General features: G+C 41.8%; 1 protein-coding gene across 3 annotated transcripts in view; it reads left to right on the plus strand.

Annotated features, from left to right (window-relative positions):
* The first annotated feature begins 760 nt into the window (after positions 1-760).
* The window catches only part of MYLK4 (myosin light chain kinase family member 4), a 32333-nt gene continuing 13197 nt past the window's right edge, over positions 761-19896 (plus strand). For 2 of the 3 annotated variants that reach the window (XM_084260760.1, XM_084260761.1), the window contains exons 1-7: positions 761-1546; positions 12172-12238; positions 12723-13197; positions 14007-14086; positions 16805-16910; positions 17754-17847; positions 18925-19034. In XM_084260760.1, the coding sequence (XP_084116886.1) occupies positions 887-1546; positions 12172-12238; positions 12723-13197; positions 14007-14086; positions 16805-16910; positions 17754-17847; positions 18925-19034 (1592 nt within the window). In that variant the 5' untranslated portion in view covers positions 761-886. The remainder of the gene's footprint in view (positions 1547-12171; positions 12239-12722; positions 13198-14006; positions 14087-16804; positions 16911-17753; positions 17848-18924; positions 19035-19896) is intronic. The other variant, XM_084260762.1, reaches the window with a different exon arrangement.

Genomic DNA, 19896 nt, shown 5'->3' on the forward strand with positions numbered 1-19896 from the left:
TTGAGATGTTTACTGGCAGCCAAACAAAGCAAAGAACTGAGTCTCTCTATCAAACCTTGTATTTTGGAATTTGCGTGACCAGATCATAGTAAAACAGAAGAGCCTCTTAATTTGTGGAAAATTAGTACAGTCTGGATAAAGACAGAAGTAAATTAAGGCATTGGCTATGAAAAGAATTGCTTGTGTACAAATAGTTAGCTATGTGTTAGCTGAAATGCAGGGTAGAGAAAAGGGCCCTGATTTTTTTCAAATATCTGCATTCCAGTGTCTCCTTCTTCTTCTACCTTCTTTAATGTGTTTGGTTTTTAACAACTCTATTGACTTCCTGCCTGGCATAACAAGCTTTTCAATCAATAGAGGGTTTCATCTGAAAAGCTCACCCTAAGACTTAGTAATTTCAAACAGCCACATTTAAGGTCCCTGTGAGGACCCTTATTCTCTTCAGAGCAGGGATCGTGTTACATACTAGACTTTTGAAAGGCAACAACACCCCTGCCAAAGTGTCCCTACACGTAGAGGCTTCTCACATATCAAAATTCCACTGGAGTGCAAATAGTTCAGTCCCTGCTAGTGCTGATGTCACTGAACCAAGAGCATTCAGGATGCGCATCTCTAAATTCACTCTGTTTGTAAACAGATACATGTTTACACACATATATAAAGATTAGAAAAGAATGGATCAAATGTGGTTTTCTTCCTAAATATTTTGGGTGTCTCTTTCCTCTGTTTTAGTCAAATACATGAGAGTAGATTACAAATTAGTTCAGCTGGAGTTGCCAAACTTGGCTGCGTATCTGAGCAGTCTGGATGGGAAGTCTTTGCAACTGATACTGTCCTCAAGCAGCTGACCATCCGAGCACTTCCTTCCCCTACCCTAATCAGCAAAATGACCACATCCAGCAGGCAGAGCTCTTCTACGTCTATGGTCAACAACTTGGCCAAAATATTTGATCCAAATGCTTTTCAAAACCAGGGGCCTGATAATGGAATGGACCCCCAATGTGTTCTTCATGTTGCAAGCAGTGATATCAGTACATCTGAAGGCTTCAACACCATGGATATGAAGTTTGCCTCCCTTGAACAGAAAATAGATAAGCTGTTGACTCTGCAGGACAGTGTCCTTAAGAAGCTTAACAGCGTTTCCCAAGAAATCTGTTGCATTGAAAAAGACATTGAGATGGTAAAGGCAGAAACATCTGAACCCGTATCAAGGATGGAAAGAAACAAAAATCTGAGAAGTAATGAAATGAAGAGACTTTGCCTTAAAATGGAAAAATCACTTTTTGATATAAACAGGAATGCAGAGAGGCAGGTTAAAAGACTAGATGGACTGGAACGAAGTGTTTCGGGACTACAGAAGCTTGTAGGGCCTCTGATTGAGAATGTTAAAACATTAGTAATTCGTAATTCAAGTGTAAAACACCATGTTCAAAAACGTAAACGTTGCAAGGGAGGTGATTATACAAAAGAAGCTGGGCATCATTTTCGGATGCGTATTTTCTCGGAGACAACAGCTGAAGCCCTGCTCAAGAGGAAGAGTGAAAAGGTGAGCCCAGGTTTGTGTTTCATCTTATCAGGAGTCATTGCAGGCTAGGGATATGTTCTGCTATATGCTTTGTTTTTTCCTTTCAGTAACACTTAAAAGAGAACAACCAGTATGCTCTAAAACTGAAAAGTATAAGAACAAACCAAACAAGTTACAGTGGAAAAGGCATAGAAAATCTACTGAGGGATAAATACCATCTTTTTTTTTTTTCTAATGATTTCTTTAGAGTTGTAAAACATAACTAGGGGTCACTGACATAGGTGACAAAGATTGACACAGACTTCAGGAGGCTTGGGTCCCGGCCATACCTTTTACTGTGATCTTCACTGGATTTATAATTATCCGGGGGAATCAAGTTGCAGCACTCATGTTATATGCAGTTGGATCTAGAGCTTAGCGAAACTGGTAAAAATCCTTCTTGGGTCAGGGCATGTACATATGTATATCCTTTATTTCAAAGAACAACTTAACTGTGCTGTTCCAATCTGGTATTTCTGCTGACATCGGGTGGGGGATTTCTAAACTGGGATCTGAGGTAGGGTTACTGTAACTGGAGCTGTGGCTTGTGTAAACTTCCTCGGGGGTGGGGGGTAAAAAATGCCTATGTCCCTGTAATGGGAGTTTTGTTGTGTTCTTTACAGGTCAGATTAAAAGACCACAAAAGTCTCTTGAAAGGCTCCATTGATAGTAGCAGGCTTTTGTAAGGTACTTTAACTATTCTCTGTTTGGTAAAGCAGCCCAGGAGCGTTAGAAAATTAAGGAATTTCTTCTGATAAAGTGTGTTGATATTTAATTAACCTACAGTCAATTAAAAAGGTTGTTTTCCTTCTTATTTTCTCATTTTTCTCCAAAAAAGTCACATACAGGCTTTACTTTTTGATACATTTAGAGATTAATTCTTCAGTTTGATTTTCTAAAGGTTTTGAGCAGGAAAAATATGGTATGAAGTTATTCCTTGAAAAAAGAAGCACCCACTATTATTCAGGCTGGTCTGGTCTGTGAAGTGGATGCTTTTCTTAGGCAGCCCCACTTCTCAGGTAGACAAAGAAACATTAAAGCCTTCATAGGAAACAACAGAGGAGCATCTTGTAAAGCAGTGTCAGGTGAACAAGCTGATCTGCCACCATGTAAGGATATTGAATGCGTAGCTCTGTTTCCAGAGCATCATTAACTGAACGGAAAAGTTTCTGCCCTGCCAAAGGAGACTGACAACAAAAGTGTATTTTATGGACCCTTCTTGAACACCAGGTTGGACTGGTTTCACTAAAGGAGGTTTTTTTAAAAAGCAATTGTCTTCCTTTGTACCATTACTTTAATGAGAAAACATTTCTTACTTTGACCCTTATGAGTTTCAGGCTTCTTTTACTTTTCAAAACATCAATGAAAACATCTGTTTGTAAAAGCCCCATCGTAGTGAGACACACAGGTCACCTTTGTAATGCTGTGAGAAAAGGAGGCTGAGGGAAGACCTTATCACTCTCTACAGCTAGCTGAGAGGAGGTTGTAGCCAGGTGGGTGTGGGTCTCTTCTCCCAAGTAACAAGCGACAGGACCAGAGTAAATGGCCTTAAGTTGCACCAGATGAGGTTTAGATTGGATATTAGGAAAAAATCCTTCACTGAAAGGTTGTCAAGCTGGAACAGGCTGCCCAGGGAAGTGGTTGAGTTGCCACCCCTGGATGTGTTTAAAACACGTCATTTGTGGTGTTAAGGGACATGTTTTAGCGGTGTACTTGGCAGCACTAGGTTAACAGTTGGACTTGTTGATCTTATAGGTGTTTTCCAACCTAAATGATTCTATCATCACTGCAGTTTGTGGTAGAGCTCTATCTGTCTCAGTGAAATTACAAATTAATCTAAGCTCTTTTTAAATATTATCTGAATCAAGCATGGGATATTAACGGACTGGCAGGTCATGGAGGCTCAAGTAAGTGTGAGGCTCTCTGTCCTAGAAATTCAGGGTAGCAGAAAGGAGGGGACTGTGGGCTTTGCTGGTGAGTTTGTGGGAGCTGCTGAGTATAGTGGAAAGGGGCAGTGAGAACAAGAGGGTGTGCTCCTGGCTGGCCAAAGGGGAGCTGGGATGGCAGAGATGCAGGTGCCCAGCGGAGAGTTCAGAGTTACAAAGGGCCTGGAAGTGGAGGGTAAGGGGCTTGAACATGATGGAAACAGAGCAGCCTACTGACAAAGACCCAAAGAGGAGAGGGGCAAGCAGAGTATCTGTCTTCTTCCAACAGCAACTCCATTTGTAATCCCCTCACCAATTCATTTTTGTTTAGGCAGACTCAGGGATGTTGAATGCACTTGGTAGGAGCTTGTCTAGAAGAGGCAGCACGAGCATGTCTGGAATCATGCTGGTGATATTATTACGTTGTTAATATTTTGTTTGTTTTATGAGACAGCATACATATGTTAGCTTGTCATTACCTTCCTCTCTGTGCATTTGATTTATTAGTAAAGAACCATCATAAAATTATCAAGCTATCCTGTGAATAACAGATGGTTTTAGTAAACACTTAGTCATCTTGGGTTTAAGTAAAACCAGACTGGAATTCAGCCCTGCATTAAAAGTAATAGAACATGGTATGATATCCTTCAGCAGAGACTGCCGAGCTTGCTGGTCAGTTTAGTGGGAGCCAGTATTTACAGGCATTCAGGGCAGACTCCCCCCTGCCTGAGGGGGTAGGAACAGCATCCCTGAGCAAGTCAGTGAAAAGATCAGTCCATGAGACAGTGTAAGGTTGGTTGCTTGTGCCTCAGCCTACCTTGCATCCAAACTGGATTTACAAGTGAGGTTTTAAATTGCTGTGACCAAATCAAGAACAGGAAAACAAGAGATCTCGCCCTTGCAGAATTTTATGCCTGAAATGTACCTCTGATACCCGCTGCCTAGCAATGAGCAAGCCAACCTGGTGATGCACAAATCAGTCCTTGCTTCTGCGAACACAACCCTTATCACTGTTTTGTACAACGCTGACCCTGACACTGCAGAAGTACTGGCTGCCAGGCAGTAAGACCAACATCTCCTTTATCCTGGGTGGGCTTTGCATGGCAACGCTGAGCAACCCTGAAATCACTATACACGCACACAGTCCTCTTCCCTTATGGCTGTGAGCAAGGTGGTCCATTCACTACAACTAATTTGGAAGGACAGTACCCGCTGTTGTGCACTGCTGGAGATTGTCAGATGTTTTGGATGATGTGCCAATTCATCATCCACCCTGCCCCAGTTATGAGAAAATGCCACCTCTTAGTTCTAATAGCTGAGCTGTCTGACAAAACCCTGGCTGTCTCCAGCTTGGTTCCGCAAAATAATCCGATCAGTCTTAATTACTAGTAAGTGATGCAGTAGGTGGCCATCTAGGTAAGGCAGTGGATTGTGTTTACATACTGCTTAATCACCCACCTTCTCACTTTAGAAAGGTGCTGCTCTTTGCTTTATTAATTGTAGAATTGGTTTTTAGTTTTTCCTAACTGGCTTGTTTTACAGAATGGGATTAAGTAGAGAGCAGTAGAAAAGGCAGAACAATGGGGAGGGAAGAGGCAGAATGGGAGAGGAAAAGAGGGAGTGATAAGCAGCTGGGGTGTGCAATCCCTCTTCTGGCTTCAGCAGGAGCTGGAGCAGTTTCCAGATCACAGACTCCACAGGGACTTCTTGTGCTCTGCGAAATATAGAGATCACTCTCCTCTGTAGCAAAATTTCTGCTTTCCTGCTTTTTACGGCCATCCTGAAATACCTCCACTGCCTCATACAGGAGTTTAGTTTATTTCTGGTTTGGGTTGGAGTTAGAATATTGTGTAGCCTGCAGACACTTCATGCTTTGTCAGTGCTGCCAAATGTCTCCAAGCCGTTTTCCATGGAGTGCAGCGTGACCCTATCACCACATGGCTGAGAGGAGTAGCGTGTATTACTTGTCATTTTAAGTTATTTTCTCACTACTACCACCCAGGGAAATCAGCAGTTCTACAGTAACAGTCTTTAAAAGTCTTGAGGTTTCCTCAAATTCACCTTTTTATGTAGTCTGTGATAATCCTGTTGCAAAATGACTCTGTAAGTCTATTTTTCAGTGCTATTCCTTCCATTTGCAAAGAAACAGAGTAAAATAATCCCTCATTTATTTCCTCCAAATTGAACAGTCTAGAGATTCTGTAGTATTAACCTGGTATTACACACTTGGAGAGTCAGAAAGTCCCCTTTGTTGCCACCATAAAACAGTGTTAGAACTTTCTGCAGTTGCCTGCAGGTTGCTGTAACTTCAGTCTCCTGCCATTTCTACAGGCTTTGCCATAGGACTAAGAACTCTTAGCAGTTTGATGCTGTTTCCCACACTAAACCTGCCCCAGCAGTGGGAGCTGTGCTTTCTGTTTGAACCCTCCGTCCCTCCGGTGCAGGTATCCCTCCCGTTGCATTTGCTACTCTTGGGCTGCTTTAGTTGGAGTCTGCAATGAAGGTGCTGTTTGCCACGTACAGTTTAAGGATCGATTCAGCCTCAGTCTGTGCCTGTTCTCATTCCCTTGTTTTGCCTACAAGTAATGTGTCCTTTATGCATTATTTAAATTCTCTCCAGATTGGATGTGTTCCGTGAATTTTTCTTATTCCAGCCAAATAGGAAGGAATCATTTCATTTTCGGTTTTTCACCTGTCTGCAAGAGTTTTCTGCTGTCCTTGGTGGTTTTGAAGGCAGAGGCTTTCTGCCTAACCTCAGCAGATGGGTTGTCTGCTGCTTGGGCAGTGCAACCAGTCAGCTCCTATCCAGAGTCAAGTTTATCTGCCAGTAGGTAAGGGTACTATGATTTAAAGCCTCCTGGGCTAGGAAGTGTGCCATCACAACTACATGCAGAATGTCTACCATGTTGGCTTTTGATGACAGGGGTACTTGCTCTAGAACGCATTAAATTTGGTGCCATCCTGGGCAGCACCCTTCTTTCTGTGCACATGTGCGCCATTGAGGAGGAGCAGTGATGGCTGGCAGGGCAGCAGCCCCAGCAGAGCCTGGAAGGAGTCCCACCACATTTCATTCACTGGGTGATGCCTGCGTAGTGAGGTGTCACAGGAGAAGGTCTGCCTATCAAGGGGAAATAAAGAGATCCCAGGTCTTTCCCTTCCACCCAATCCCCCCCCTCTTGTTAAATAAAATGCGTTATTAGGACTTCATTTCTGAAGTCCAATTCAAAGTGAGTCATCAAAGCTGCAGGGAGTGATTTCTGAAGTTTGTAACCTTTTGGAAATCTCCCAACAGTGTGATTTCCCTAAAGCAGCTTTAGAAAAGGTGGTTCAAAAAGTCTGAAGATACTTGCCATTAATATAGTTGCATGCTTAGCTAAGATAAATTAGTAAAGCTAAGAGTAAAGTACTCTTAACATTGAGGCTACTTAACTGATACTGTAGCAAATTATTGCCTGAACAATTTCAGGGATGGGTGGTTTATTCCAGCAGTTAAAAAGATCTGCCACTGATTGGGTTTTCAAGCTGTACTTTTTTTCCTCCATTCACACACTGTGACGATAGTGTGAGAGGTTACTTTAGAGGATGAGCCATGTAATGGTAATGGGGAAAATGTGGAGAATATCACCTAGAAAGTTTTGGGGCTCTGTTACAGGCATATTTGAGGCACACATGAACCTGTGATGCAGCTGAGACCCTGTCAGTCATCACATATGTGAGAGCATTGAGCAGTATAAAGAAGGAGTAGATATGATGCTTGGGAAGTCATGTAGCCAGAGTGTCCAGTGCTTGTGCTTTCTTGGCATTGGCCCTGATTTGTTCCAGTGAGAAACCCAAAAGTGAGAGTTGGTTGTGAAATTTTGTTTGGTTTCTCAGATGCAGTGGAAGGACGTGTGTCAAAGCCAGGTAATGCTGGATGCTCTGGTCTTAGGAGGTGGATTGGTAACCCCAGATTTTTTGGTCATTTTTACAGGCCTCTGTGTATTTGAGACATTAAAAGTATACCAATAAATTTGAGTTAAAAAAATCTACCTTCAGAGCTTTTATGCCTGATGCTGACTGTTGACTGTGACTAGACCTCAAGGCAGAAGTAAAGATGTTTAAAAGCAACCTGCTACTGTTAGTGCCATATGCTGTGTCTTCACTGTAGCAGATGGCATGCGAGGAGGCCATCGGCTCCGTCAGGAACCTGCTTGCATGAGAACTGCTTCTACTCTTCACTGTAAGTCTCCCTCTTCTGAGAAGAGCAACCATTTGAACAGGACAGCCTCTGCTTCTCCAGTGCAGCGGGTGGGAAGTCAGAAAGCTGAAGTGGGGAATGGACAAGGCTTTGGCTTCACTGATCTTCTGCTTCTCACCTGGGATGGTGTTATTCCAGGAAACTTTTCCAGTATTTAGCATGTGTCCTCATGCAGAGGTTGTACCTTGTGAGCAATGTATTTTCAAGGCAGCAGGTCACATACATGGAAATTCTATTGCATTTCCTAGCGGGGAAATCACGATTCTCATGACTCAGAGGGTTTTGTGTGTGTGTGATTGAAAAGCATTTGTGGCTTGAATTTGGTTTATACAGAAGAATGATTTCTTCATCTAGTACAAGGAGCTCTATAAAGATCATGGAGAAGTCAAAATCTTTGCCTGAAGTTGTCGGCAGTTTGTGTAGTGTAACGAAAACTAACAACGTGGAAGAAGATCTACTGCCTGCCAGTAAAAGCAGAATTCCCACGTGTAAGTTTTGTATCATTTAGAAGTTTGTATCAGAAATATGTTCACTGAATATTTTACATTGCTGAGGGGGAGGTGGGGAAAGGTGTGTATTGAAGACAAAAGAGGAGGAGGGTTGAATTCCAGCTTTGGGGTATAGTGCAGGACGCATCACCATGCTTGCTGTTACCCCAGGGCCTCCATTGTATGCAATGAGTTCTCCTGCACACTGACGTGGAGATACTGGGAACATCCACTGTATGGTGCTCAGGTGACAAAGCCTGTGGCTGATGTCTGTCTGGTAGTGCAATGAATTCATCAAGGACCTCAACTAACTTCATGATACTGATAACTGGGTGGTGATCAAGTCTTACACAAAAACCAGGATATCTTTCCATAATGAAGCTATGCAAAGTATCTTAAGAACATGAGACAGATACACCAAGAAAGAAATGTGGTTTTGGCATATAGAGTTTTGTGTCTCAGTGTTGGCCAATTGAGAATAATGTCTTGACATCAAATGAAAAGTGATGGGGTGATAAGGGACCTCTAATGAAAAGGTTGGGGCTGCTTCATGAGGCCATTCATTACAAAAATTTTTGCAGTAGGAAAATCAAAGAGTTTTATTAGGTGAATAAAATAAAAAAAAAAGTAGGTTAGCTAGGAAAACATTCCAAGGGGAGGACTGCTACAGTATAAAGAAGGGATTTAACTAAGTACAGCTCATTAAAAAGGAGTCAGATGTCTATAAAAACACTAATTTCTCTCTGCATTTGAAATTTCTCTTAAAATATATTATATTTATATGTATAACTGTTTGTTGCTTAATTTCTGCAGGTTTCTAAAATCAATTTAAATAATTTCTGAAAGTGGTATATGGTTTTTTACCCATTGGATACTCTGGAGTATCTCGTGTTATTTTGTTATCATCATGTGGGCTTTTATTCTGTCTCTGTGGCTTAGGGTCTAGCAATACTCTGTATGAAAGAATAATCATAAGTCTGGAAAATGTGTTGTTGAAGACACAGTAGGAACTTGTGTAGGCACAGACACCTTTTTTCCTTTGATGTATTTTTCCGGGTCACAATACAGCCTTTTCATAGATAACCTTTTGTGGAATTAAAATGAAAACTTTATTGAAACAGGTTGGAACAGGCTGCCCAGAGAGGTTGTGGAGTCTCCTTCTCTGGAGATATTCAAGACATGCCTGAATCCTGTCCTGTGCAACTGCTGTAAGGTGATCCTGCTTTAGCAGGGGTGGGGTTGGACTAGAGGATCTCCAGAGATCCCTTCCAACCCCCACCCTTCTGTGATGCTGTGATTCTGTGAAAGCCTTTGGCTTGTATGACTAGGCAAAACATCTGTAGTGCCATTAACCTCATTGTGCATATTAAGGCGTTAAAGAAAGTGGAAAAAATAAGGTGGATACTTAATTTCCACTAAGAAATATTGATACTTATAATTTTAGAAAACACGGGCTGGAAAAAGCCACATGTCATCAGAGTACAGGAAAAATAACACATAAATAAATAAAATCACATTAGGTATTAAGTGGGATGGATATCACTGACAAACCACCACACCTTTTGGATGTGATTTTTGGAAGAGCAGTGTGGCCCAGCATGTTGATGGCCTGTGGGCTCTCTGAACAGCTGGCTCAACTGCCTGTGCTCAGGCATCACAGGGGCATGTGCCCCTGCCAGACCACAGGGAGGTCTTCGTGCCTCCCGTGGGACGCAGCTATCTGAGAGGCACCTTTCTTCTGTCAGCTTCAGAGAGCCTGGCACAATCCCTTCCTTTGCAGGGAAGAAATGCTGAGCAGAAGTTTGTGTTTTTATTGCTGGGTCGAGATTTAACAGGTTGAAGTTCCACGTTGCTACAAAGAGCAAAACATGCAGAAAATATAGAATGCATGTGAAGACTACTCATGTGTCTACAGACTGTCAAATACCTAGTCCTTGTATTTGTATTTCTTATTCTAGTGCACTACTGACCCTATGTTTATTGCAAATGGCTGCATTTATTGATTCTGAAGGATATCAGTAGATGTTTCATTCGTGTTCTTTTTTTCCCCCCTCTTAAATTGGTAAGGGCTCCTCATCTGCTGTTAAAGTGTAAGGGTTCAGAAGTGATACTTGAATAAACACTGTAGTAATTTATGTAACATCCTGACAGCTTCAGGTATTCAGCGTCGTCTAGTGTTCCACCAGACGGATTTTCACAAGCTGGCTTCTGTATTTCACACCTGCAAGCTGCAGCAATATTTAGTAGGAAGCGTTGTGTGCCTGCAATTAATTCTGAAGGCAGAAGTGAAATCTGGCCCCGTGCATCAAAGAGCTTGGAGGCCATTTCTCTGGCTATTTGTTCAGCTGACTGTATTTGATCAAAGCTGATGTCTTCAGTGGTGTGGTGAGGTTGACATACAGAAATCTGATTGCATTACTAATTGTGGTCACGCTGCAGAATGAATAAGTCTGAAGCTTTTCCTTACGTCTTTTAGTGCTTTTCACTATTAAAAAACCCCAAATAACAGACCATCAGTTGATTCTTTGCGATCCATCTGGAATCATGACATTTATATTTAAGTTCTGTGTGAACAAGGCTCCAAATTGTATTTCAAGGGTACTTACTTCATAGTGCTTAGGGCTTTTTAACTTCGTAGCTTGCAGCTTCTTGGGATCAACTGCATCCCACATAGTTGTTAGTCTGAGTTCTTAAGCTGATCTTACAATTTCTTTGCTCCTTGCAGATCAAGATTTTCTAAACAAGTCCTCTGAAATCCTCTCCTGCAGTATCATCCAGTTTTTCTCAACTCTTTTTGCTTCTCGTGGAGTTTCCTTTCCCTTGAACTCAGAGCTTATGGCAGCTACACATTGTTTCCATTTCAAGCCTATTTTCTGTATAGCCTGGTGAAATTAAAACAGCAAAAAATAAAGCATAAAAAATGCAGAGGTCTTACCAGAACAAATGTTTAGTAATGGGACTGATTCATGCCCAGAGTACAATGAGAGTAAGCAGTGGGACCGCTTGCATGATTAAGACACACAAAATTAAGTACCTAGCCCAGTGTATTTTGTTGAAATATGTATTACCCTGCTTCAGCTTGTAGCTTCAAGGTTGAAATTAGGCCTTCTGGAATATATGTGGAGGTGTCTGCATTTTTCACATTGTGTGGATGTATTATTACTGATGATAGTGCCAGTTTTGTAGTACTGTCAGGAGAAGGCGGCAGGTGGAAAAGGAGCACCGAGCAACAGCAGACACACCGTGGTTTGGTCACTGTCCTACTACAAGCCTAGGAGTGGCCGATGAAAAAACACACTGAGCAAAAAGCATAGGAGTAGGAGTAAATAACTGTAAAGGTAACAGGAATAGCAGTTTATGAGGCGCTGGCTCGGCATGAAGCACCTCTAGATGTCACTGTAGCATTGTAAAATGTAGATAACAGAACACTACGAAGCTGACATTATGCTTTACACATTCCAATTCCTGGTAACTGTTTCGGTCAGCCTGTAATAAATTATTGGATCATTAAAAATGCTGTTACCAGATGTTGGTTAACAGCAAAAAACCCTTTTTGAAATCTGTCAATCAGACTATTACTGAACATTTTACTAGAATATTACTAGCTTTGGTTTAACTAACCTAGTTTTTAACAGCAAAAGCTAGTGCACAGCAACAGCTCGTTTCTGGATGGTTTTTTTCTCTAAGTCCCCGAGGCTCCATCCTGAGCTTTTCTGGGATGTATTCATGCCAACACTGATATTGATTACAACTGAGATAATTTCTTTTGCTTTATACTGGTACCTGTCTTATCACCTTAGTAATGATTAAAATAAGGACCAATATTTATAGGATAAACGTGAATTAGAACATAGAGTATTTGGATTTGACCTAAAAAATCAGGCTGCGATTTCATGAGGAACAATACAGCATGAACACTGTAGACATGGACTGATATATTGATTGCCTTCTCCACAGGTCATCGAAGAGAAGTCACATTTGAATGAGATGGGGACAAAGGAGGAGAAGCCACCAGATTCAACAGGTTAGAGTATATATTTTTTTCTAAATAGTTTCTAGTTCCCAAGGATACAACTGCACAGATACTCTCCTGGGCAGCTCCAGTGAAATTGGTTGGGTTGTGTGTGTGCTCACCAGCACAAATGAGAATGGTCAAGTGGCATCAACCTACTTTTCACATGCCTGTGTACCTGGTGGCAAACTGCTCAAAAAAGGGCTTTGCATGAGGAGTTTATTAGCTTTGTCTTGGCTGATAATAAATTTGAATGAGAAAAAGGTTGTCCAGTGCTGTGTCTGAAAGAAGAGTTTGTGACCCATGATATCCCCTTTTTAAAAGAAGTAGTTTGCTCTTGCCTAAGAGATATTTGCACTGACCTTCCAGGCAGGAGAGGAAAGCCAGTGCCTAGATCAAAATGCAAGAGAATTTATGCTAAGTGTGCAAACCTACTTTAATATTGTTACCATCAGAGAATTACTGACAGATTCCTTGGTGATCTACTTACTTACAGAGAGGGCCATCCAGAAGAGCCAGTCCTGTTCTCAGGAAGAAGTTGATAAGCTCAACAAGGAAAATGCCGAGAGGGAGAGTTCTGTTCTGCTTCAAATGGATCCTCCCAAATTTCATACTGAAGTGCCAGAAGAGAAAGGAGAAAATTTGGCTTTTGAAAGCTATTACAAATACAGGAGAAGCTCTGTTCAGAAATCCTTTGCTACAGAAAAGCAGCAGGAAGAAGATGCTGTTGATGATGCGTGTCAAAAGATAATTGGGCAGGAGGTAAAGAGTGAGTCCCCAGCAGATGGGGAGAAGAAGGAGGAACATGAAATGTGCAAAGATGAAAGGCAAGAGGAGAAGGAGAGTGAAGACGAGGGAAATGCTGATAAGAGTGCAAAAGAAGTTGAGGAACCAACTTCTCAAAAGAAGGCTCCTTCTCAAAATGAAGATGAGGCAGGACAAAGCCATGATCAAGAGGTACCAGAGGGAAGGTAAGGTCTGAAGCTCAAGCTGCACATCTTAAAAGGCCTGTGCTCTAAGAAAAATGTGTAGTTCAAGTTTCTAGACAAAGTGGCTGATTTATACAAATATTGGTAAAAATCCAGCCCAATACAAAAGTGTAATATCTCTGATCTACGGTGAAATTACACCCTTAAAAGAGACAGGCAGACAATCTACCATCCATGGTACTAGCAATGTGCTTTTGTTGTTTGCTTAGGACATAGGCTAGGAACATGGGGATTATGTTAGGCTATTCTTTGTCTCTAAGGAGAATTCTCCTACTGTTATGTTTACATACTGCAGCATCTTAACCTGTAAGGAAGGTAAGGTTAGATTAGGCCATGTATTGGGTATTAAGTTGCTGCAAAATGTAGTAACTAAAGTGATAATGTAAAACTGTGAAACTTTGCCTGGGCAATTAAACTGATACATTTGCTTACTGTAACTCTTTCTTTGCTACATTGATATGTAGCCCCTCAGGTATAAACCAGGTTAAACTCTCAGGAATTTACATGAACAGAGTGAAATCCCAGTGCTCTCCCATTTCTTTAGAGGTGAGATTGATAGACAAATGTTAAATTTAGAAGAACTCAGTAATAGAGAAATATTTTGCGTTCATGATTAACTTAGGGGTAGCTTTTATTTCTGGAAGTGAATATTAAACCAGTTTCTTTTACACCGTGAAGCAAAATGATGTGTTATTTGAGTGCAATGTCTGTGTAGGCTCTTTTCACCTGTGTTTCTAAATTTGCTCTGCTTTAAGTGTACCCTGCTCTAATGCCGTTTTTTGTCCTTGCAGGTGTAAAGGCTGCGAAAAAGGTACAGGAAATTATAGTTCAGTCACTGAGCAGACCTGCCAATCCGGGCATAGTGGTAGCTGTAAGCATCGAGTGAATGATGGAAGGTCTAATCAAACATGGCAACAAAAAGAGCAGGCTAGATGCAGAAAGTGCTGGTGGCATATGTAAGAAACTCTTAGTGGGGGTATTTCTAAAGGCAAAGCATTGGATTCTGCTGGTATTATGGTGATGATCAGAGGGAGGCATCTGTAGGACAGAATGATTTCATGATTGCAATTAGTACAGGTAAAAGGTATGCAGGGTAGCTCTGGTGGGAAGCAGTTGTTCACGGGCCGCATGGGGAAATGACAGAGTTCTGTTTGCTTCCCTCTTAGAGGCTCCCTTTCTGGCAGAAATTAGTTGCTACTAACGTGCTTCTGCCACGACGACATCACTGATGGTATCTTCTTCCCCTCTTGCTTCAACAACACAACTAAAACTCCCAAGTATAAGAATGGTGGGAGAAATTACATCATGGGTAGCAAAACAGATTGATCTGTAGAAGTGCTGAGAACATGTGCTAACGCAGAATCTGCAGTGCTCTGGGTGTATGCTGCAACACCAGCTTGCTCACATTCATACCATCGCAACCTGAAGCACGAACAACTGCAGCCTATAAAATAAATACAGATTTATGTGTGGAAGCCTGACTGATGTGGTTGAACAGTCAGATAAATGGTGCTCAAGTGCTCTTACTGAGGTGAAGCAGAGATTTCTAATATTAGAACTCCAGCTTGAGAATTCCAATAACCTATCCCAGTATGTGAAATGACGGCACATGAGAGGATGGCCTGAAGGATTTGAAGATACATGTGTGTGTGCGTGAGCATGCATAAGACTCAGAATGAATTTATTTGCTTTGGGAATGGGGGGAGAGTGGGAAAGGGAAACGTTTATTAAATGTGCTAGGCTCTTGTAGCAGAAAACAGGAGGTAGTGTACTAAAACTTCAAACTCCATAACCTGTCCAAAGCTCTGGCATATTGTTAGGCATGACATTAAGGTTAGAGTGTCTCTCTTGGAGCATCTTTGATCTGTAATGGGAGGTAATTCTTGAATAAGGAGATATCCCCTCTGGTGTGCAGGAAACAAAAAATAGAAGGTCTGTCACTGGGAAAATTTTGAAGGCTAAAACTTGGGCATAGTTTTAAACAGGTACTCTGGCATCCTTAAAAGAACAATTCCTTGCCCAAAGTTTTGTAAGATTTGGGAGCTGAGCTTTCAGAAAGACATTTTCTTCTTTCATTTACATGCTGGAGCCCTTGGAGTTCGTGTTGTTAGAGTCAAATTCTACCTTTAGGGTAGAGGTTTTCTTGGCATTTTGTGGGTGTTGATAACACGCAAAAGCCCACAGTTAAAGACGTGCAATTCAGACCTTGCAGAATCCCAAGCAGGTGGCAAACTTCCAGAAGCCCCAGCTTTTCACAATTCCTTGACCATGAACTAACTTCCTGACCATGTAAGTTATTAACACTGTCAAAAAAGTACGCAGCTGGTGTCCTGGAAAAATGGACATTCACCATGAATAAGGACAATCTACTGCTACATTAATGACTAAAGCGTTCCTGCCAGCTACATGCTGTCATGGGGTTTTTTGTTTGTGTTTTTAATCATTTTCACTGGAGTAATGAACGGTTTTAAAATTGCTCAACAAGCCTCACACAAAAGGGAGCCGGCATTCCAAACCAGAGAGCTCATGTTGAAATGCTGGGGCTCTAGCCCTCCCAACCAGTTGAAGAAGTATTTGTCACCTTGGTCAGCCAAAGGTCACTCTTGGGAATATCAATCAAACAAAAAACAACATAGGTATGAAATTGAAGTCACAAAATACAAAAAAATCCAAACAAATTAGGCATGCAGAACTGGTCTCCAGCAGCAATTTTGACATAGGTTGGCAGAATGGTCCAGTGCGTGGAGGTCCAGCCCATAGTACCAGAGACCTGCATTTTGCCAAAACTCCATAGCTGCTGCAGTGTGATGCTGGGAGCCCATGCCTTCTCTGCACCCCTCTTTACCTTTTATCTGCCCTCTTCTTTTAAGGACAGAAATTCTTCAGAGCAGCACGTGAGAGTTCCCATGTCTCCTACCTCACTGGGTCCTGAGCCATACTGGAAATCCCAGGTGCTGCCTGCCAGGGTGAAACTCCCTCATGTACACAAGCTCTAAATGTGATCTTTAAAGGTGATGACCACATTGTGGAGAATGACCACGCTGTGGAGAATGACAAGTTGTGTCAATCAGTAGAGAAGAGGGTTCTTCACTATGAACAGCAAAAGCTGTGAAATAGCCTCTTTTAGTTGGGCCTAAAGGAGAGCTCAGTCTCTCTTCCTACCCCACGGAGAGTTACAGTAGATAGTCACCAATGTCCCTGGGCTGGGGTGGGGGGGAAATGTGTAGAAGTCAGAGAAAAAGCTGAATTCCTTCCAAACAAATTTCAGAGGCCCTTTGTGGACATGAAACTACATTGGTTTAGTCTAGCAGTCTTCACTTTGCCTCTTGCTACTTTTGTACATAAGAAGCTAACGTACTAAAGGAGTCCTTGCCTTTGTAGTGTAGTTCCCCAACAAAACCCTGTTTTCTGAGCCAGAGCTCCTGGAATAAAACCCTTCTTAAGGAACAGAGAAAGGCCTGTCTATAAAGCTGAGTAGGTGTATTCTGTTCTTAAATGAGTTTATCTGGGGAAAAGAGGGACTAAAATATGAGACAGGCAAGCACTGCACGGGACCACTCATGGTATCTGTCTGTTTTGTCTTTTGTAGATGATAGTCCTACTCCACCAGCACCATTTGATCACCGGATTGTCTCAGCCAAAAGAGTGGGGATCAGCAGTTACTATAACGTCAGCAAGAATGAAATCCTGGGAGGGTAAGTCAGGTGAACCCTGTCAACATGGAAAGCAAGGCACACATTTACAGCCAAGCATCCCATGAGGTGAATGGAGGCAACATGCCTCACTAGACCTGAACTCAGTAAGCTCTAAAAGTGCTTTAGAGAGAGATGAAAAGAGGAGGCTGATTTTACTGTGTGAGTGAATTTTGGTTTAAGGTTTGGCACCAGCAGACTTGGCTTGTATTGCTCTAGGTCAGCCAGCTGCCCTCAGGCTTTATGACAGTGTTTCTAGGATGCTGTAATATTGTACCTCACATTGCAGCCCACAGGACATACAGACATGTTGTAGCTGCCTTTCTCTCAGGGGGTCCCATCCCTGAAAACACATGCATGCCTTCAGATGGATCAGCAAACTAATCTGAGAGGCTATGTGGTACTTGATCTCTCATGGTGACATTAGGAGAGAGCGATGCTGTCATTTTTCATGGCAGCACGATCTTGAGTAAGGCTTTGTTTCATCATGAAATTACAACTCTCCCTTAGAGGAGAATGATGAGATGGAGAGGGGATGACTGTGCCTGCAAGGAAGTTGTTATTCTTACAGAATGTTGACTTCCCTGGGATTAGTCATTGCATGTTACAAAGTGATTATGGTGAATCATACAAGTGGGATATTATCAGCTAGAACAGTGTGTGATTTTGGTGTGCCTAAATGAGTAGTAGCAAGTCTAATCTACATAACAAAGCAGCAGCAATAGAGTCATTTAAATGGAACCCAGTGGTGGGAGGATAATTTCTGTTGTTTCTAACCTAGTTTACATTCAGGGCCAAGACCTGTACCACTGGATGAGGTTTTTTTCTCCCTTTTTTTTTTCCTAGAGGACGGTTTGGTCAAGTGCACAAATGTGAAGAGAAAGCAACAGGTCTCAAGCTAGCAGCCAAAATTATAAAAGCAAAAGGACCTAAAGAGAAGGTTGGTAGAGTGTGATATTAGTCTCTTGTTCCCCAGTGGATCCAACATTATTCTTTGTCAGACCATGCCAAGTGGCTCACAAGCCATCACACTCATAGGAACTGCTGGATTACCACTGGCTCTAGTTCTATTTCCCTTCTCCAAAGCTTCTAGTAACTCACCAATGTCCTCTTTTTGTGTTTTCTCTGTTTTATATCTTAACTTTCCTTCCAGCAATTTGTGTTTCTTTGGCTTTCCTTTTTTTTGCTTCCTGCTGTTAATTCTATTAGTGTTTTTTTAATAAAACCATTTTGCAAGCCTGCAACATAGCAAATTCCCTCCCGCACACACTGTAGCCTTTGCTGCAATGACTTGGTGTCACTGAGATGTCTGTTGCTAACAGGCATGATCTGCGCTCCTGTCATCAACACAAATAGAGAGAAAAATTAGTCTGACACTTTTTCAAAACCTCATGGCTGCCAGGGGCTTGCTTTCACAGTAAAGGGATGCATAGCATCCTTTATGTGACAGTGGTGTCATTAAGGGCATTCAAGGGCGGGATTTGTCTCCGTTAACTGGGGTTGCTAAGGTGTAGCTGTGTCCAAGCTGATCACCAAGAGTCCCTATACAGTCAATAGAAAAAGACTGGCACCACCAGAGAATGACTCAGCCTGTCTTAAACTAAGCACATCTCAAGTAGCTGGGCTGCCTGGAGGTACCAGTCTTTCTCCACTGACTGCACTGGGAGGTTTTGATAACTTTCCTGGACTTACACAACTTGATGTTGTTGAACCAAATTCTGTTTCTCTCTTTTCTTTACATCCCTCTGAACCCATCTCTTGGCTATGTGGTCTCACCCCCCCCACCCCTTTCCCCAAATAGCTTATTATTGAGGGAGACCCCAGGTTGGAATCTGAGTTCAGTCTAGTACCTCCTATAGCCTAGACAGTTATTACTTCAGGAGCAGGAGGAAAACTCTGTCTTTGGTGCCATGAGAGAAACCATGAAGATAATGTAGATATCTGGTTCACACTGTCCTGTTTCATTTAGCTTTCTTAGAGAAAAGGCTTCTGTAACAATACTCATGACTGTTTACAGGATGAAGTAAAGAATGAAATCAATGTCATGAACCAGCTGAATCATGTGAACCTTATCCAGTTGTATGATGCCTTTGAATCAAAAAATGACATTGTACTAGTCATGGAATAGTAAGTATGTTCTTTTCTTTCCCTTTTTGTCTTTACCACTTCTTGCTAGAATTGTCCCCTTTCCTCTTACTTTCTCCTGAAATTAGAAATAGAGCTTCTTACAGGTGGAAAGAACATACAAAAAATGATCTCAGGATCAAAAAAAATTTTGAATTTAAGAGAAAAAATTTCCCATGCATCCATTTATGCGTTTTTCCCATGAGGTGCCTTGTTCCTGGTGCTGTAAGGCCACTGATCCATTTGAAGATAGAGCCTGTGTTATATATCTTCTTTTCAATTTCAAATTTTGATTTGTGTCAACTAAGAAACAGATGTCTCAGAATATCTCCAGTTCTGTGAGACGTTGTTTTACACGGAGGAGCCAGCTGTGTTGTACCTAATGGTTATCCTGGGTGCCTGAATGGAGAAATCTGGTTTTTATCCTGGGTTTTCAGGTTAGTTGGGCACAAATAGCTGCCTTAAAGTCAAGTTAAAGCAGTTGTTGTCTTATGGAAGACAAAAAGGGTGTAACTAAAACACTGAAATGCATGGAAGAAGGTCCAAAATTACATGAGTTTGGCAATTTTGGACTTTCTCAGATCTTTAAATTTAGTCTACATGATTAGCACATCACAAAGGGTAAATGTCTGCATACCTATGCATGGGTAATCTGGAGGCATTCGGCGACGTCCTGAGAAATTGAGAAGTAATTTTTCACTTTAGATAGTTTCAAATTGAAATTTTGGATTATGTCCCTCTTAAACTCTGAGGGAGGAGATAATGGATTTAAATGCAGATTCTCCAGCACGTTGTCTTGGTTTTCCATGTCATTTCATTAATTTCACTGGTATGAAGTGGTGACTTGAGACAGCGTAAGATTCAA

This window comes from Gallinula chloropus, assembly GCF_964237585.1.
Source record: "Gallinula chloropus genome assembly, chromosome: 2".
In the NCBI taxonomy this organism is placed as follows: Eukaryota; Metazoa; Chordata; class Aves; order Gruiformes; family Rallidae; genus Gallinula; species Gallinula chloropus.